Raw genomic sequence first — 11,392 nt, 5'->3', positions numbered from 1 at the left:
GGGGCAGAAAAGAATTGAGATGTGTAGGAAAAAAGAAAAGTCAGAACAGACATTATATTGGACCTAAAGCAAAAAAAAGTCTCTCTTCAAAGAATAACTTTGTAATATCTCTGCACTGGAGCGTTTTAAAAATGCAAAGATTGCTGAAACAGATTTGATTTCTAAACGCACAAGCAGGGGCTAGGGATGTCCTGAGGTAGAGGCTGGAGGTGTAGGCTGAGAAAAGGAAAAAGGGCAGAGGAAGGCGATAAATGATTGAGAATGGAAGGAATTTGGTGCAGGGGTCGGGGAGGGGGAACAGTGCACACACTGGGGAAGGGCAGCCCACTGAGAACCAACCACGAGTGATGCCAGCTGCTGCCATCCGCTCGATTGTCTGGCCATCTGGAAGGGTCTGGCTTAATGGGGATAAAAAACTATTATTTTAAAAAAGGTAAATGCACAGTAAATTTTATGTTTATAAAAAGATTTATATCAATCAGGCCTTTAACATGTCAAAGTAAATTTGCAAAGTTTGCCCTGGCCGGCATGGTTCAGTGGTTGGAGTGTTGGCCTGTGCGCTGGAGGGTCTCAGGTTCGATTTCCAGTCAAGGGCACGTACCTGGGTTGCAGGTTATATCCCTGCCTGGTCCCCCTCCCTGAGGTTGGGATGCATGCAGGAGGCAACCAATTGATGCATCTCCCTCACATTGATGTTTCGTTCTCCTCTCTCTGCCCCTCCCTTCCACTCTAAAAAAATAATGGAAAAAATATCCTCACTCTTTGGGTGAGGTATACCAAAAGGGGAAAAAAGTGTATTTGCAAAGTTAAGTAGAGGAAAATACAAAAGCAGACAGAATTATCAAAAAGAAAACCTTTTATTTATGTCACTAAATACAATTAGTTTCCCTGATTACAACCCATAATGAGTATCAGTAAAATACAGGCTGGTCTGTACAGAGGTGAACCACCCAGCATCTGTGTGTACATATATACATGGAACCACCAATCTCAGAAAAAGCGGAGCTGAGCTTGTTAAATTACCGACTGTTTTAGAAACTCTTACCATTTGAGGGAAATTAGAGGAAGATTTAGGTAGCAGAATATAATAACTTAAAAAGTTAAAAGCTTGTAGTGATAAAATAATCTTGGGCACCCTCCTCAGGAATTTGAAGCCATTGACCTGTTACAGATCCAAAGTCTGGAAAAAGACAACCAATCATTGCAACAACTGGGTTCAGTTCATTTGCCATGGGGTTGGTCATGGTGCATTTCCGGTGTGTAAGTCAACAAAACAATCATGACCCAGAGGTGAAGCAAAGCCTAAAGAAAGAAAAGGAAATCTGTGGATTAGTCAATGATCCCATCATCACCACAGGCCCAGTGAGAGGTGCATGGAGGGCAGGAACCACATCTTGGTTGTCTGTGTTCCTGTCCAGCACTGTCTGTAACATTCCAGGGGCTCAGGGCGTGTTTACTGGGTAACTAATGAAGAAACAGATGTACAACCGATGGAGGGTAGTAGGTACAATTCCTGCATATTTCTCAGTCAAGAGGAGAAAAGTCCTCAACTCATTCATGATAAGCACACAGACCCCAAACAACCAGGTGATTAATGGCTGGAGAGCCATGAAGTGGCTGGGGAGGCTCTTTAAGAGCAGTTAGAGCTGGTGTTCTGAAAGAAGGCTTGGCCATGCTTTGGTGAAGGGGGGTGGGAAGACGTGCTCGACAGGAATGCTGTGCCAGGTTTCAGAGGTGATTTGGGGTCCAGCACAGGACCTCCACCGACAGTCCCACTAGCTCCCTCGTGGTCGGGGGACAACGGCGTGAGGCTCCATCGCTCAGGCATCACTGGCGTGAAGCATCACGTCTCATGCTGACAGAGCACATGTTCTTCAAAATCTCCAAACGGAAATCAACCCAGATGTGGACACATTCTGAATCCTTTCTGAGGCCAATCTTTTTCTTCTCATTCTCTCCACCCCCACTTCTTAAAAACTTTTTTTTTTTTAAGGAGTAACTCTTCCCTCTAGTGGATCAGAGAGAAATTTCTTTCTAAGGGTGCTTTTATTCCTTTTGAAGAAGAAAATGCCTGTTTTAATTCAACTCAACTACTTTTAGCATCCCCATTCAGAACAGTGAGTGAGTTTTTTAGGCTCACAGGACACGTGAAATGGCATGCCTGACTCTGGTAACCATTATTAGAGCTAAGAAACCTGAAAGAAAATAAATCAACCTTGAGACCATTTTAGAAAACAAAGCAAAACACATGAAAGCAACTTTTCATCAAGATAAAAATAAAATCGTTTTGTATTGTATTTTTTATCATAAGAGGGGCTTAGCAATGGAGTTAACTGTTAAACTGCACCAAAGTTAATTTTATTGTAGGAAAAGTCTTTGAGCAATTTATATTTTAGACATAACAAATTGTTATTTTCACTTGCATTACTAAAAATGAATTCTCTTTCAAAACTGACTGCTAAACTTTCAGTCAAAAAGACCAGCAGCTGCCCGGCTGGTACAACTCAGTGGTTGAGCCTCAACCCATGAACCAGGAGGTCATGTTCAATTCCTGGTGAGGGCACATGCCTGGGTTGCAGGCTCGATCCCCAGTAGGGGGCATGCAGGAGGCAGCCAGTCATGATTTTCCCATCATTGATGTTTCTGTCTCTCTCTCTCCCTCTCCCTTCCTCTCTCTCTGAAGTCAATAAAAACATATTTTATTTTTTAAATATATTTTATTGATTTTTTACAGAGAGGAAGGGAGAGGAATAGAGAGGTAGAAACATTGATCAGCTGCCTCCTGCACAACCCCTACTGGGGATGTGCCCACAACCAAGGTACATGCCCTTGACCGGAATCAAACCTGGGACCCTTCAGTCAGCAGGCCGACGCTCTATCCACTGAGCCAAACCAGTTAGGGCAATAAAAACATATTTTAAATAAAAAGACCAACAGCTGAAAAAATCCTAGTTAAAAATCAAGTGCAGCATTGTTTTTTAAAACAAGTTCACTTACCATATATATAATTACAAAAACTCGTGCTATGGGGTATCTTCGGAGAAAAATTCCCAGACGGATACTGTGCAAACGGTAGTGGGGAGGAGAGAAGAGAAAAGAAGAGAGTTAGACTAACAACAGATCTACCTGTGGTAATATCTAATAATGCATTTTGACATTTCACTCATTTATACTAGTTCTGTGGCCACCATAAAGATTTATTTATAGTAGATTAAATAATTATTTGAAATAATCATATAGAAATGCCATAGCGTAAACAAATACTTTTATCATTACTTGGGTTTAGCTTTTAAACAACTTGGTCCTTCTCTAAATCATTTTTTCTTTTAGGAACTAAGTAAGTTATAAAACACAAGGCAAATGTGAAAACAAGAATAGGAGAAAGTCTAGTCGGAATCAATCTGCAAATTACTAACCAAAAAGCTTTTGTATGGATACTATGCTTCCCAAAGACACAAAACTACAGAAAACCAAGTAAACACTTAAACAAATGAAGTGTGAGGAGCAATATGATGTCCAGACCTTGCCACTCACGCCTTTTTCCATTCCCCCCATCAAGATGGACACGGGGACAAGCAAATACACCTTCTCTACCTTTCTGTTTCTCTGACTGCCACTAGCACAATGCCTTGCATACTGGCTCTCTAAAAATTATGTAGGCTGAATAAACGAAAGTTGAAATAGATGTGCATATTAATTTGGAGATGACTATGGCATCCTTGGTCCATGGCTTTGGGAATCTTAGTAAATCCTCCTCCTTATATGTAACACAGCTATATTCTGATACATAAAGGTAAAAAAGATTGCTCTTTTATGCAATAACTCATTGAAACCGTGTTTAATTATAAGACAAAAGAGTTTAGTAGGATATTTAGACATGAGCTTTATCAATGCTCTATATAAACTGTTAAGACATTTTTCCCTTTAAAAGATAATAAAAGACAAATTATTAATCTTTTATTATTATACCACTTAACAGCAAAATAAATTGTTATTTATGGTTAGCACATGTATGAAAATGATAACGGGGGTGGTTTAGATTAAATTTGCAGGAGTCCCTGAGCATCAATGAATGTTTGGTGGTTTCTTCTAGCAAGTCTTCTCCTTCCTTTATTTTGGTTGCTAAGTACAGAGATCCACTTTTATCTGGGTGATTCAAAATCATGATTCTCTGTGAGCTGTTCTAATCTCGGCCTTGCCAGCAGATGGGTTCATATCCAAAATAAGAATAGCTTCTCGCCGACTCGTTTTCTGTTCAAATCCTCCTTTATAGGATAGTAGGATGAAAGGCGAGGTGTGAAATCTTCTGTGATTACTTGTTCTACAGGTTTCCAGGCCTGAAATACACAGTGACCTGCGTATGCAAAAGCTGCAATACCCAGCCCTACAGCATCAAGCTTCCGGCCATCCTTGGTTGATCTCCAAGTCCGCCCATGTGGTCAAGGGAGGTGAGTACTCAGCATAACACCAGCATCGCCAGTGGGGGTGATGCTGCCAAGGGCAGCCGTGGCACTGCGGCAGAGCGAGACCTAAAACCCTTTTCTGACAATTATCTAAGACCTTTATTAACAGGTGCTTGCCATTTGTTGAATTTTTTTTTTTAAAAATCAAGTTGTACACTTTTATTACAAATTAAAAATGAGGTTCTTAAAAAATCTCAACTTGCCAGATATAAAACAATTTTAAAACCTCTAAAGGTGTATTAAGAAAAACTAGGCTTTTTTTTTTTTTTAACATGTTTGTCATTACCAAAAAAGAGACATCTTTAGGTAAAAATATTAAAATCCCCATGCTGCATAGCTGGTCAATGGGCAAAAAGCAAGAACTTAAGATCTTCAGCTCCAATCTTTTTTGTTGTTGTTAATCTCACATGAGGCTGTTTTTTCCATTGCTTTTTCAGAGAGAGTGGGAGGTGTGTGTGTGTGTGTGTGTGTGTGTGTGTGTGTGTGTATATATATATATATATATATGTATAGAGAGAGAGAGAGAGAGAGAGAGAGAGAGAGAGAGAGAGAGAGAGAGAGAGAAATATCAATGTAAGAGAGACACACATCGACTGGTTGCCTCCCGCATGTGCCCCCCAGGGACAGGGAGCAAACCCACAGCCCAGGTACCTGCCCTTGACTGGGAATCAAACCCAAGACCCTTGGGTGCACAGGCTGACGTTCTAACCACTTAGGAACACTGGCCAGGCATGGTCATTTAATATTGCTGGAATTTGATCTTCATTTCTTCTTGTTGGATGACTAAACCGGATAGTAGAGATGGTAAGCTGGCGTTTACTCAGCCCTGCTTTGCTCAGCTTTGGGAGATGAATTCTCAGCTGGCGGATCAGCTGCTTTAGTCTCAGTGCCATCTTGTGTTTAGGGTTGTCTAGGCATCTGCATACATTGCAATGGTACTGATGTCGAGGTAGCTGTTGACCTTGGGTCTCTGGTAATCCTGCTGGCAATGGTGTGGAGGACCCTCTGACGTGGAGAGCATCTACAATGCTTATGGTCTGCTGCATATTTACTGCCTTGCACTGGAACTCCACAAGGGCCTGTAACATTTGCTGCCTCCACACCCTTTTCTCCTTTAACTACATCGAACCCCATAGCCTTTCCTTCTCCTACACTGTGAGGGTACTTCCTGGGGTTCTCCTTCTTTATGGCAGTCTGGTGTACAAATACATCTTCTTTGGTGTCGTTTCTGTTGATTAAACCATATCCGTCTCTTACACCGAACCATTTTACTGCTCCCAAAATCTTCGTTGCAATGATTTTGTCCCTGCTGGCCGGTGCCCAGGATATGAGGCTACCTGGGCTGGCACTCCCTGTGCCACTGCCTGTGGTGCCAGACTTGGTGTCGGCAGTGCTGAGGGTGGAGGTGGCAGGCCTCCCTGCTGATGGTTGCGGTGATGGTGACTGGGGCTGTCTGCAGCAGCTGCGGCTCCTCCTAGGGTGTGATGGTAACTAGGCCGGAGCGGTGGCAGTGCAGCTGCTCGGAGCTCTCTAGGGTCCTCTCCTCACTCCCGATAAACTCTAAAACATTTTCTATGTAAGGTGGATGTCTGCTAGTATAAAAAGTTTATTTATAAATATATACATAACATAAATTATGTATTATTTATGTAACATTAAAAACATATTACAATGAGTACTGTTCATTAGTAGCATCTTTTATTCTAATCACATGACAATTGAGATAAAGCATTCAAATGGATGCATTTACATGTGATAGAGACTTTCTCAATAAAATTTAATGAGTTTTTAAATAGAGTTTATTACAGAAAGAAATGGTCAGGATTAATCATCTTCAGTAAGTAAAGGCACTGGCAGACCTCTTAAAGCAATTTCATGACACTGAAATACCATGAAAGGAATAAGGTAAATGCCACTTAAATATCAGCTCTATCTGATGGGACTCACAATGATGGAAACCACTAGAAAAGGTTATAAAAATATTTGATGGTCCATCACTCATCGTTACTGGCAGGACTTACCTAAATTGGTCAATTGAACTAGCAGCTTTGCGGACTCTTCCATACATTCCTGCCAGACTAGTTTCTGTGTCATTAAAAAGAACAGGAACGTTTCGCAGACGTGCCCCTGTTTAAAGAAGAAAATAATGAATGGAGGTACAGACAGCAAAATGAATTTTCTAACAAGATTACAGTGAATATATATTAAGTTACATGTGGAAGAAATTCTCAAGGCCAACTTTCTAAGTATTACATCCAGAGATAAAATCATAAAAAAAAACAGGTAAATTTGATTATATGAAATGTTTGAACTTCCATATCCAAAAAATCAAAATGTAAAAACTAGAAAAATTATTTCTCTATGAAATTAGCAAAAATTAAAGTTTATAAATACCAAGTGTTGTCATAGTCAATACTAATGGACACAGCTCCTGTGCTAGTAAGAATGGCCTTTCTACAAAGCCCATGACTCCCACATCTCATCTCCAGCCCAGACCACTCCCAACTCGACTTGTCCAATCACCTGCTCCATTTCCCTCTGGATGTCTAACAGTCATCCCAAACTGAGCATGCCAAGACCATGGTACTGACTGCTCGCCCTGCTGCCAACCCACTCCTCCTGCAGTTCTCCCATCTCAGACATGAGAACTCCATCCTTCCACCTGCTCAGGCCCCACCTTGACTCCTTTCTTCCTATCAAACGTCACATCTGCCAGCAAATGCTGTCAGCTCACCTTTAACATAAACCCTCACAATCCCCACTCTGGTCTGAACCACCATCAGTTCTCACATGGATTAATACAGCAGCTCCTCCCGGTCCCCTGCCTCCACTCAGTTCTTTGTAGTCTATTACGGACACAGCAGCCAGAGGTATCCTGTAAAATACAGGTTACATCAGCCACCCTTCTCAAGACCTCCAGTGGCTTTCCCTTCCTTCAGAGAAGTCGTCCTACAGGCCTACACAGCCTCCTCCAAGTTCTCTGAATTCACCTTACACTCCGCTCCCCTCACTCCTGCTGCCCTGGCCTCCCTGCTGTTCCTGCAACATGCCAGCAACATTCCTGCCTCAGGGCCTTTGCACTGCTCTTCTCCCTCCCTGGATCACTCTTCCCGTGGATCTCCTCATCGTCTACTATCTTACCTCCTACCTTTTCAATGAGGTCTTCCTTGACCACCCTAAAGTACAATCCCTTCTCCACACTCAGCACTCGGTGTCTCCCTTCCTCGGCAGCACATACCACCACCTCACCTCGTTCTCTACTGCCATGTCCTCCACCTGCATTCCTCTCCACACCACCAGAATGGAAGATCCGCAGGGCAGAGATTTTGGTCTCTTTTGTTGCCCAATGTCTAGGATAGTACCTGGGTACAAACTAGGCACTTAATAATTATTTGCTGATTTTGCCACTAAAAATCAAAAGCCTTCAAATGTGTATACCTATTGACCCAGCATTCCATTTCTAGTCATTTATCCCAAGAAAATAAGAGATGTACAGAAAAGATTTTCCTCAGAACTGCTATATTAGCGACAAAAATGGCAACAATCTAAATTCCCAACCATAAGGAACTGATCAAACAAATTACAGTATTTACACAATAGATTCCTATAAAGCAATGTATAAACTATATTATGAAACTTATTTATATAAAAAAAGTTAAAAATCAATAAAACATATAATATAAACATATATAGGGAAAAAGTCTAAAAGGACTTTCTAGGATTAAAGTTGTTGAAGCTTACACTAAAATCTTTAACATCCCCCCCCCTTTTTTTTTAATCCTCACTCCAGGATATGTTTATACTAATTTTTTTTTCTTTTCAGAGAGAGAGAGAAACATCGATCAGTTGCCTCCTATACATGCCACAACCTGGGATCAAATCCTGACAGGGAATGGAATCCTCCACCTTTTGGTATATGGGACAACACTCCAACCAACTGAGCCACACTGGCCAGGGCTTTAACGTTCTTTTTGAATATGTATTCTGGGAATACAGATTTCTCTATTAAAATTATAGAGCATGGATATACTTATATGACTATGTATCAGCTTTAATATTCATAATTATGGCCCTAGCTGGTTTGGCTGAGTGGATAGAGCATTGGCCTGTGGACTGAAGGATCCTGGGTTCGATTCTGGTCAAGGGCACATGCCTGGGTTGCAGGCTCAATCCTCAGTGGGAAGCGTGCAGGAGGCAGCCAATCAATGATTCTCTCTCATCACTGATGTTTCTATCTTTCTCTCCCTCTCCCTTCCTCTCTGAAATCAAAAATATATTATTTAAAAAAAAAACGGGTTCTTCAACCTATTGCCCATAAAAATTAAAATATATATATTTATAATTATGGATTGGGAGATTATTAAAGCAAATTTTGTTTTGAGATTCCTGAAAGTCCCTCTGTACTGAATCATTTGCCTTGTCTGCAATATCCTACTGAGCGTCCTATGTATTTCAATATGACTATGGGTCCTCAGGCCTCTTTTCTTCAAGTCCCATACCAGTGAGAGATATTAATCAGTTCGCAGTCCAATTTACTAATGATCATATCAAACAGCACATGGCCCCATCTTCACATCAGGAGAAAAGTGGGTGCTTCGTTGGATGAAACCTCTTTCTTAATAAAAATGGTCTTTTTTTAACTTATCAAAATCGAGTTTGAATTAGCAACATTAGAAATTAAGGTAACAAAACGTTTTTGTTTTTTAATCGTCACCCGAGGATATTTTTCCATTGATTTTTAGGGAGAGTGGAAGAGAGAGGGAAAGACAGAGAGAAACATCAATGTGAGAGAAACACATCGACTGGTTGCCTCCCCCAAGCACCCCGACCAGGGCCCAGGCCGGGGAGGAGCCTGCAATCAAGGTACGTGCCCTCGACTGGAATTGAACCGGCCGTTCTATTTATTACCTTCGCCATTGTCAACTCCGGACATATTGATGGAAGACCCAGTGCTCCCAGCTCCAGTGGCCAATTTCATCTGCTGCTCGAGGCGCTCCAGCTGGAAGACCAGCGAGTTCTTCTCAGTGCTGAGGCTCTCCAGCATGGTCTGCTTCTGGATGAGAGTCTCTGTCAGCTGGTGGAGTCGACTCTCCAACTCGGACTGGCTGCTATTGCTTAGGGTTTTATTGGTAAGCTGAAAGGCAACAGTTCATAAAAGTATTACATAAAACCGGTCATACAACACAGAAACCACACTGCCACATCCGCACAGGTGAACTGTGGTATTCACTGATTTCTCAAAACTCTGTAATGACTCCTTCATTGTCTACAGAAGCAATTTTCAAACTGTATTAGTGGGTCACAAAATCAACTTGTTGGTTCACAATCGACACGTTAAAAAGTAGAACAGAATGGGACGTATCAAAGCGTATAGCACATAGTATGTGAGAGTATTGTTTTGTGAAATTGCTGTATTAGTTTTGTACGTTGGAAGAACGGTAACATCATGGTCAAAAATATCTGAAAGCACTGATCCATGGGACATAGTTGAAACATTTTGACCTGAATAACAACGGTTGTGCAAAGACCACTCGCTTCCAGTGGTTTTCATCCCTGCGCTGCGATTTCCTAGCTATCTGACTTGGACAAACTGCTATAGCTCTCTGAATCCGTTTCCTCCAGTGAGGACAAATGTGCTTGCTGCCTGTCTCCTCATGTGTTAAGTGAGGACAGCAGTGCCTGTGGCACGTGGTATTTAGGGATATTAAATGAGAATTTCCTAGTAGGGTCTGGTGACGGTTGTTAGTAACTTCCTTCACTGCATCTTCTGTTTGTTCTGATCTGTCACCATTTCCCTCCTCCACTCAGCTGTCCACATTTCCCGCTTGGAAAATTCAGTCCCCTTCTCTTATCTAGGCTCTACCTGCCTTCAGAGCCTCTTCCTTGAAGCCTTTTCCAACCACTCTAGCCCAAGCTGACCTAAGCTTTCTTTTAGACTCCCATGAACTGCCTCAGCATTTATCAATCACTTTGGTAACACTGTTTAAAGGAGTCCATTACTTATTGAGTCAATAGCCTGAAGAGAAGGGAGGAAAGGGCAATCTACAACTACAGAGTAAGCGAAAGCATGATTTCGGCAGTTAATGATCAAGACTGGTAAATTTGGGTGCTAGGCACAGGCTGTTTTCCGTGTTTCTCATTTTCAGAGTTACAAAGAGGTCTTGCTGACTTCATGAAAGACCTATCAATTGCTAATAGAAAGATTTACCCCTGGATTTTTCTTAGGAAAGAGAAAACACATTTATGAAATTGGCAATCAGCATAATCCCCACTGAAGTTAGAAGGTATTGGGATAATTCACATCTCCCTGAGTGACTCTGGCTACAAGATCTATAATAATAAAAGTGTAATATGCTAATTAGACCAGACAGCCGAATGACCTTCTGGACGTCCTTCCGGACTAAGAAGGGGCTGTGAGGGCTGAGAGCAGCCACTGCGGCTACGTGGGCCGAGCCCCTTGCACAAATTTCGTGCATTGGGCCTCTAGTACTTCTATAAGAAGCAAGCCACAGAATACAGCAAGTGCAGACTCATAGATGAAAAGTCTATATCAGGTTGAAAATAACACTGTACCACTGCAACAAGAAAACTCAGATGAAAGTATGGAAAAAGAAGATCTTACTATATTCTTTGGAAAAAATGTGGCTTTACAATGAATGGTATCTTTGCCCAAGTTGTAAATGACACATACCTGATTCCTAAGTTTCTGAATTTCTTCTTCTCGATCTTTAATTCTGCTTTGCAATGTGTTCTTTGTTCGATAAAGATCTTCTTCTATGTAATGGAATTCCTACAAAGTGAGGCACAAAATGAAAGTTAAAACAGCGTTCCTTCCCTATTCCATCCCCAGAACCTAAAACAGTGCCTGACACATAGTAGACATCAATATGGGCTGAGTATATACTGAATGAATAAATGAACAGATTTGG

The 11,392-nt window shown here is 41.5% G+C and overlaps 1 protein-coding gene across 3 annotated transcripts in view; it reads right to left on the bottom strand.

The window, feature by feature from the left end:
- Positions 1-838: 838 nt before the first annotated feature.
- GOLGA5 (golgin A5) overlaps positions 839-11,392 on the bottom strand; it is a 32,000-nt gene continuing 21,446 nt past the window's right edge. For 2 of the 3 annotated variants that reach the window (XM_006100503.3, XM_023764082.1), the window contains exons 9-13: positions 11,155-11,253; positions 9,372-9,597; positions 6,485-6,590; positions 2,998-3,061; positions 839-1,302 (exon numbers count right to left, since the gene is read on the bottom strand). In XM_006100503.3, coding sequence (XP_006100565.1) covers positions 1,222-1,302; positions 2,998-3,061; positions 6,485-6,590; positions 9,372-9,597; positions 11,155-11,253 — 576 coding nt within the window. In that variant the 3' untranslated portion in view covers positions 839-1,221. The remainder of the gene's footprint in view (positions 1,303-2,997; positions 3,062-6,484; positions 6,591-9,371; positions 9,598-11,154; positions 11,254-11,392) is intronic. The other variant, XM_023764083.1, reaches the window with a different exon arrangement.

This window comes from Myotis lucifugus, unplaced genomic scaffold (assembly GCF_000147115.1).
Source record: "Myotis lucifugus unplaced genomic scaffold, Myoluc2.0 scaffold_316, whole genome shotgun sequence".
In the NCBI taxonomy this organism is placed as follows: Eukaryota; Metazoa; Chordata; class Mammalia; order Chiroptera; family Vespertilionidae; genus Myotis; species Myotis lucifugus.
This window is presented reverse-complemented; position numbering and strand designations above follow the sequence as displayed.